This window comes from Benincasa hispida, chromosome 7 (genome assembly GCF_009727055.1).
Source record: "Benincasa hispida cultivar B227 chromosome 7, ASM972705v1, whole genome shotgun sequence".
NCBI classification, from domain to species: Eukaryota; Viridiplantae; Streptophyta; class Magnoliopsida; order Cucurbitales; family Cucurbitaceae; genus Benincasa; species Benincasa hispida.
The window spans coordinates 47,446,487-47,454,213 of NC_052355.1; the positions used below are offsets into that span (position 1 = coordinate 47,446,487).

General features: G+C 31.9%; 2 protein-coding genes and 1 non-coding gene across 3 annotated transcripts; 2 read left to right on the forward strand and 1 right to left on the reverse strand.

The window, feature by feature from the left end:
* Positions 1-820: 820 nt before the first annotated feature.
* On the forward strand, positions 821-894 carry TRNAN-GUU. Its single transcript has one exon. It is a non-coding gene; the product is annotated as a tRNA-Asn (tRNA).
* LOC120080753 (uncharacterized protein YuxK) lies at positions 822-2,857 on the forward strand. Its single transcript, XM_039035375.1, has 3 exons — positions 822-1,413; positions 2,019-2,186; positions 2,482-2,857. Exons 1-3 carry the CDS (start codon positions 1,092-1,094, stop codon positions 2,697-2,699), a joined length of 708 nt encoding a protein of 235 aa, XP_038891303.1. The 5' UTR covers positions 822-1,091; the 3' UTR covers positions 2,700-2,857.
* A 29-nt stretch (positions 2,858-2,886) lies between these two features.
* Positions 2,887-3,920, reverse strand: LOC120080754 (protein PLASTID REDOX INSENSITIVE 2, chloroplastic-like). Its single transcript, XM_039035376.1, has 3 exons — positions 3,580-3,920; positions 3,407-3,502; positions 2,887-3,339 (listed from the first exon to the last, which is right to left on the reverse strand). Exons 1-3 carry the CDS (start codon positions 3,835-3,837, stop codon positions 3,145-3,147), a joined length of 549 nt encoding a protein of 182 aa, XP_038891304.1. The 5' UTR covers positions 3,838-3,920; the 3' UTR covers positions 2,887-3,144.
* Positions 3,921-7,727: the final 3,807 nt, after the last annotated feature.

Below are 7,727 nucleotides of genomic sequence, written 5' to 3' on the forward strand. Positions count from 1 at the left end.
AACATCTAAGATGTTGAAGTACAATAGTTAATAAAATGCAATAGAAAAGTGACTCATATTGCAAAGAAAGAAGAAGAAGAAGATTAGAGAGAGAAGTATGAAGATAAATGAAGAACTTATTGTTGAATATATTCAAATGGTTTATATTGTGGTGGACTTTGTGGGAACTCAAATGTGAAGATGGATATTAGATGATTCTAGTCTAGGGTTTAGTTCGTTATTTATTTAGTTTTTCTTTTAGTTTTAGACTTGAGTAGTGAGCTTTTTAAATAGGTTGCCTAATTTTATATTAGAAAAGATTATATGAGTTACTTGTTTTTTTTCTTTTAAAAAAAGTACACATAGAAATAGATAAATCGTGTGTCAGATACATATCTAAAAAGTATCTGAAAGTATAGATACGTTAAATCACGTGTCAGATACGTATCTGGAAGTATCGGTATCCGATACTTGTCTGATACTAATTCTTTGCCTCACATGAAGTATCTGTGTTTCATAGATTATAGATATTTATGAGGTTTATCCCTATCTAAAAGAATTCTAAAATTCTTTGTAGCCTAAAGAAAACTTAGGATATTTCTAGATCTTTTCCTTATTTACATACTTCAATATAATTATAGAAATGTCCCATTTACATATTCAAATAATATTGTTAATGCTTCAAGTAGATTTTAGATTAGATGTAATACCTATAAAAGTTTAAAGTTCAAACTTAGAATTAAAAATAGACATTTAATTAAGTTTATGGGTAACAAATATTTTTTCTTTTTTCTTACAAATGATGTGAATATCATGATATTAGTTAATTATCCATCCAAAAGCTGGAGTAGCTCAGTTGGTTAGAGCGTGTGGCTGTTAACCACAAGGTCGAAGGTTCAAGCCCTTCCTCTAGCGATATTAATATTTATTTTTAACAAATTACATTTTGTGGGCCGTAGGCCTGACGAAGTATACGGCCCATTGGTTCATGGGCCTGGGCTTCAGGCTGCTTGCGAGTGAAGGAAGAAGGCAGTTCGGAATCCAAACCCCCTTCGATTCCATTTTCGAAATTTTCAGAAACAGAGAAAACCGCCGGTGATGATCGATCCAAGATGACGAGCAAACTTCTGACGAATCGGTTTCGGCACCTATTGTTCACATCAACAGCGACAACCAGACCCACCTCCTTTACTCCATCTTCTTCTCGATGCGTATTTTTTTCTAAATTTTCGTCACCGTCTTCTTCCGGCATCGATTGCTCTACTGCTGCGCCTGCGGATATCGCCGATGTTCCTGAAGAAGTTGTTGAGGACTTTGTCGACGCCGTCTCTCCTGCTGCTGCTGCGAATTCTTCGGTTGTCGAGCCTGCGTTTCATACTCTCCTCCAGCCTCGCGTTGTTGTCTATGACGTTGTCTGCCATCTCTGCCACCGGGGTTCGATCTCTTTTCTCTTCCTCTTTAAATCGCTCTGTTTACAGTTCCACTCTGTTTCCTCTGTTTCATGAGAATGTGTCATTGCTACCACTGTTATATCATTCAAAGAACTCAAGATTCTGCATAATCAGATTGTCATTTTCTTGTATATTTTGTATTTAAAACCACTTCAACTTTTGGAGGAGTTTGATGGCTCCAAGGTGAAACTGTGAATCTGTGAAAGAAATCCCGTCTTCCTTAATCAAAGCCGTATCCCTTTTTGGTGTGGTATGTATACTTATTTCTGTGAGAAAGAAGGAAACATATCTTCCCACACTATGAAATGAAACCCTCCCGTTCCAGCATTCTGATTTTCGGGGTTTATTATCATATAATTTAGCAGCACGATAAATCCTATTGAACTCCAAAGTGATGATTGAATGTTTTGTCCAAGTTGGATTACGGGTTCAATTCAATGACTTCTTAGTGTTACATCATGTTTCTGTCGTTTCAGTTCCAGACTTCCAGTATGCTCAAATTTTTAGTGGCTGCATTAGGACATTCTGTATCCATCCCTCCAATAGCTGTGTTTATATCTTTGTTCTCTTTATTGCTAAAATTTGCAGGTGTGAAGTGGGTTATAAAAGTGGACAAATATAAGAAGATCAAATTTTGCTGCTTCCAGTCCAAAGCTGCTGAACCATACTTGAGACTAAGTGGTCTAGACAGAGAGGATGTTTGCCGTCGCTTTGTGTTCATTGAGGGCCATGGTTCATACCACCAAGCTTCCACCGGTACTTAACCTCCTTGTCTAAGAACAGTTAAAATGTTTCAGTGATAACTTTGATCTTTCCCCTTATTTTAAAACTGTTTGTGGATGTCTAACTTGGTGCTTCATTGCCACATAACACCCAAGATTCACTGCCACTGGTAATAAAGCATTTTAGGAAGGAGATTGCCTTTTTCTATTTTGTGTAGATCGACTCATAAGTTCTACTGTAACAGAACTTTTGTCAAAATGTATATTGTTCCCTTCTCTACTTCCTAATTTTAGGAATATAATCATTTGAGCAAATTGTGATTTTGCAGCTGCTCTAAGGGTATTGTCCTATTTGCCTCTCCCTTACTCAACTTTGAGCACATTCTCAATAATCCCAACTCCTCTTAGAGACGGTATCTATGACATTGTTGCCAGACATCGTCATGATATGTTCGGAAAGGCCAAAGACTGCTTGGTTTTGCAAGAGGAAGAGCTGCTTGAGCGTTTCATTGACAGGGAGGAACTGCTTAATCAACGCCATCGGTAAGGAAATCGTGTCCATTGCATTTTATCTTGTGGACGTGGAAATTGTAAATGTTAGTCTTACGCTTACCTCCCCTGGTTTGTACTAAAGAACCTGATATGATGAATGTATTTTAAGAACTCACTTACTGTTCAGGTCAAAAACTTCACCTGGTAGTTCTAGTAGTAAGGCGAGTTGCTGTAATGATCAGTTTTAAACAAGAAACGGACAACATCCATAATTCAACAGCTCTCATCTTACCGTACAGCTAAAACAATTTAGATTGCTCATAAAGACATCTAATATTTGAGCAATCAAGCTGAAAAATGAAGAGTCTCTGTTTGCTTTTATCTAAGTTCTATCCTTCTATCCCTAATCAACCCTAGATCTCGGATAGTTCATTCAAGAACAAATTCAACTCATATCTGGACAATCGCATTGGTAAATCAGACCAACAAAATGAATTCTGTTAGGTGGAATCATCACCAGTCCAGTGGTTCCAGTCTTTATCAACATGATCTTGAGCCCATTTGACAGCAGCACGGGCAGCTTGAGGGCCTCCAGGTAATCCCCGTTCATTGATTGTATCAGACATGTCTATGAAAGGTAAAACCAACAAAGTCCCGGGGCCGCCGTACTCGGTGTGCATAAAGGTATTGAATATCTGTTGTTGAGAATAACATAAGTAAAGAGTATATTTATGTTTCAACAGAAGGTGACAACTTTCGTACCTCAGTGCATATTCCGACGACCTCGTGAACTGAATCCCCGTAAATATCTTTCTTAGAGAGCTTTTGAAGTAGATGAGCTCTGAACTTCTCGGTTTCCTGAAAAGAGAAGAAATGGCACGTAGAATAGAAGAGATTTGGAAATGATGGGAGGGAAGAGAGGAGGGGAAACTTACAGCGACGGCGAATTCGGGAATTGGGTCGGGGAATTTGTATTCGGCGGCCCTGCAAATGTGGTTTGGGAAGGAGGAGGAGGAGGAGGGTTGAAATGGAAGTGTGAGAGTGGTAAGGGAGAGGCGTTTGTGATGGAGAGGAGTTGAAGGGTTGGAGAAGAAGGAAGGTGGAAGGTTGGGTTTATGGAGGGGAAAGAGAGAAGAAGAAGAAGGGAGGAGATGGAAAGAAGAAGATGTAGTCCATACCATCGCCATCGCCATCGCCTTCGGTGTTCCTGTTCGGGTTTAGCTTTGCTTAGCGAAAGCGTAGAGGAAGGGTTTATCGATGGATCTTCTATTTGCACCTCCACCAGTTATGGGATACACACCCACGGGTCTACGTGGATGCATCCTTTCAAATTACGTCATTATTCCCTACTTTTTCAAATTTCACTCGATAAAATTCTACAAAAAACAAAAAGCGAGTTTAATGGTTAGGTACATCCATTTAGAATTTAGAATTTTCAATTTTATCCGATTCAGCCTTAAATTTGAATAAGTATTTATAATCTTAAATTCTCTTTTTTAATTCCCTCACTCATTTTAATACAACATCTATATTATCTAAAATGGGAGAAACATTTGATTTTCCTTTTTGTCCCTTTTAATTGATAATCATTGAGATATCTTAATTTCATATTTAAATCATTAAAAAAAATCTTATTTTATTACTAATATATAGAGAAAAAAATCTTTTTAAAAAAATTATATTTTATTTTTTAATCTCTTATTTACAATTTTTTTTAAATCACATCTCTTATCCACTATTCTCTGACGAAGTGACGGAGAACAGTGATTGCTTTAAAGTTTTTATAATTTCTTTAACATTTTTATTTTTGTAAGGGCATATCAATGAGTTTGGAGATTTATAATAATTTTATCATTTTTTATATGCTTTTGTTTTTTTTTTTTTCCTCTTTTCAAATTTGTTGTAAGTACACACAAATTCATAAAGATTTGAAATAAAGTTTAAAATCAAGAAAAAGATCGTTGCAAATCGTACACACCAATTCATTAAATTTTGAACAAAAAATTGAAATTAGAAGGATAATCAAATATATTTTTTTTAATTAAGAAAAAATCATTTTGAAATTTTATACAAAAAAACCACAATATTTTTTAATTAAAATTTAAAATTAAAAAAAAATAATCATATCATCCAAATCAATTAAAAAATAATATAGATAAGATTACAACGAAAATAATAATAATACTTTATTTTAAATCACCGTTTTAAACTAAGAGAATAAAAAACGCGTCATAATATTTTTTTTAAAAAAAAACTTGGTTTAAATAAAAATTTGAAATCAACAAGATATTCAAATCATTAAAAAAAACTAAGAGATTATTATCACGAAATTTTTTTTTAAAATAAGAATAGTTATTTTGGTTTAATTTGAAATTTAAAAGTAGAAGGGTAATCAAATCTTCTAATAAAAAAAGTTATAAAAAATAAGAAAAAATTATCACAATTTTTTTTTTTTTAAAAAAATATTGGTTTAAATAAAAATTCGAAATTAAGAAGATAATCAAATCATGAAAATAAAAAGTTAAAAAGAAAAATCACATTTAATCTCTTACTACTATCTACTTCACGTTAAATAAATAATTTTTTGTTCAAAAAATCTCATTTTATTTCTAACTAATATCTTAAATAAACGGAAATATTTTTTTTTTCACATTTTATCTCTGACTAACATATACTTTTTTAAAGGAAAAAAATATTTTTCTAAAAAATCATAATATATCTCTAACTAGTATCTACTTCACCTTAAATAAAGAATTAAAAAAAAAAAAAGAAAAAAAAGAGCACACTCTATCTTGGACTAATATCTACTTCACCTTAAATATATATATATATATACCTTCTTTTCTTATCATTTAATGTAAATTGTGATTTTTTTAACGTTTGTGTGAAATTGCGATTTAGATTGAACAGTATTTTTAATTTAAACATGTACATTTCATTTTCAACGTCATGGAACACATGCAAAGCATGTAGTTCCGAGTAGTAGGGTAAAAACCTTTATAAACTCTTTAATTTCAATAAAATAAAGTTTACATAAAATAAGTTTGCCAATATACAATTAAAAATTTTAAAATTTATATGTAAATTTGTGTGTGTGTATATATATACATATATACATATATACATACATACATATATATGTTTATGTTTTAGTGTCATTTTTTTCTCAACTATCTTCGAAATGAAAACTTTTAGAGGGTTAAAATTATAGCATAAACTAAAGCTTTACATAAAAAAAAAATAAATAAGTTTCACCAATTTACAAACTAGAGCTGAAATAATGTTGTCAATATTACGCCTTGTCTCATCATCGGGCTCAAAGCCCAAAGGTGATCCAAGTCCAGCTCAAGGTCAACAATTGAGCAGTCCGGCCCAATCCAATCATTTCATAAATTGGATTGGATATGGATCTCTCTTTTTTACATTGGGTCGGTCCGTTTGAGAAGTATTTGGATCTCTTTTTTACACTGGGCCTACCCATGGTTTCATTTTTAAATATTTAGATTCAAATATTTTGGGAAATAAAATCCTACCATCCTTTTAGGACTTTTAAATAGAAATGCATTATAGTTGTGTTCATATAACAAGAATCTATGAAACTGATAAGTTTATGATTAATTAAACATTCCGAGTTATGAAAAAAGAGAAAATTGAAGGAAAAAATAGAGTCAAAGAAAGATTCAGAACAACTAGAATAACTGGTGGAAAAAAACAAGCAACCAAAGGGCCAATAGTTCTCAACGGTGATAACGAGGTATACTTTTATTTTTATTTTTAAATAGTTGTAAACATCAAATTTTGATCATGTATGTAAAACAGAGGACAAAGGAGATAATAGTCGAGGGATCAGGCATAAAACGTGCAACTCCAATAACTAGCAACAAATAAAAGTGGAATACTTCTACACTAGAGGTCAAAGTTCAAGCAAACAAACCAAGGACAAAGAGCAAGGTTAGGACTATTTGATTTAAGACTTTATGTTAAGGGTTGAAGTTCTTATAGATATATTGTGATGTAGGGAGTCAAAAAAATGACTGAGCCAAGAAAGAAAGGGAGAAAACACATAGTAGAAGAAGAAGAGCAGCAGGAACTAAATGAGGGAAATGTAGATTTTATGGATTCATTGATTAATTATAGTATATTTGTTACAGTATTTGCATAATATTATTAATAAAAAAATGAAACAAAATGAACAAGATATTAATGAGTATGAAAAGGAAGAAGAGGACCTTGAAGAGACATATGAAAACGTACAAGATGAAAGCAAAGATAATGAAGAATAAAAGTTGCAAAGTCATGGCGAAACAATACTATATATATACATGATATAATTATTAAAAAATGAAACAGGATGAACAAGATAGTAATGAGTATGAAGAGGAAGAAAAGAACCTCAAAGAGACATATGAAAATGTACAAGATGAAAGCAAAGACAATGAAGAAGAGAAGTCGCAAAGTCATGGGGAAACAACACTATAAAAAAAAAGATCATCCAGTGGACAGTTAGACAATCAAACGAAAACAAAGAAAGGAAAAAAGGTAATCATCTATGGAATTGATGTACGTGAGATATTTTTACTTAAATATTTACTTGTAGTTGTAAATATTAGGTAATAACTAGGTGAGATAAGGGAAGACAAAGTCAATTTTTTATTTTAAATCACATCTTTAATCCACTATTCTCTGACGAAGTGGACGGAGAACAGTGATTGCTTTAAAGTTTTTATAATTTCTTTAACATTTATATTTTGTAAGGGCATATCAATGAGTTTGGAGATTTATAATAAATTTATTCATTTTTTATATGCTTTGTTTTTTTTTTTTCCTCTTTTCAAATTGTTGTAAGTACACACAAATTCATAAAGATTGAAATAAAGTTTAAAATCAAGAAAAAGATCGTTGCAAATCGTACACACCAATTCAATTAAATTTTGAACAAAAAATTGAAATTAGAAGGATAATCAAATATATTTTTTTTAATTAAGAAAAAATATTTTGAAATTTTATACAAAAAAACCACAATATTTTTTAATTAAAATTTAAAATTAAAAAAAATAATCATATCATCCAAATCAATTAAAAA

Coding starts and splice junctions, on each gene's coding strand:
- LOC120080753 (XM_039035375.1), top strand. CDS start 1,092: ATGACGAGCAAACTTCTGACGAATCGGTTTCGGCACCTATTGTTCACA. Junction 1,414..2,018: donor CTGCCATCTCTGCCACCGGG/GTTCGATCTCTT, acceptor TAAAATTTGCAG/GTGTGAAGTGGGTTATAAAA. Junction 2,187..2,481: donor ATACCACCAAGCTTCCACCG/GTACTTAACCTC, acceptor GTGATTTTGCAG/CTGCTCTAAGGGTATTGTCC.
- LOC120080754 (XM_039035376.1), bottom strand. CDS start 3,837: ATGGCGATGGCGATGGTATGGACTACATCTTCTTCTTTCCATCTCCTC. Junction 3,503..3,579: donor TTCCCGAATTCGCCGTCGCT/GTAAGTTTCCCC, acceptor TTCTCTTTTCAG/GAAACCGAGAAGTTCAGAGC. Junction 3,340..3,406: donor TCGTCGGAATATGCACTGAG/GTACGAAAGTTG, acceptor TCTCAACAACAG/ATATTCAATACCTTTATGCA.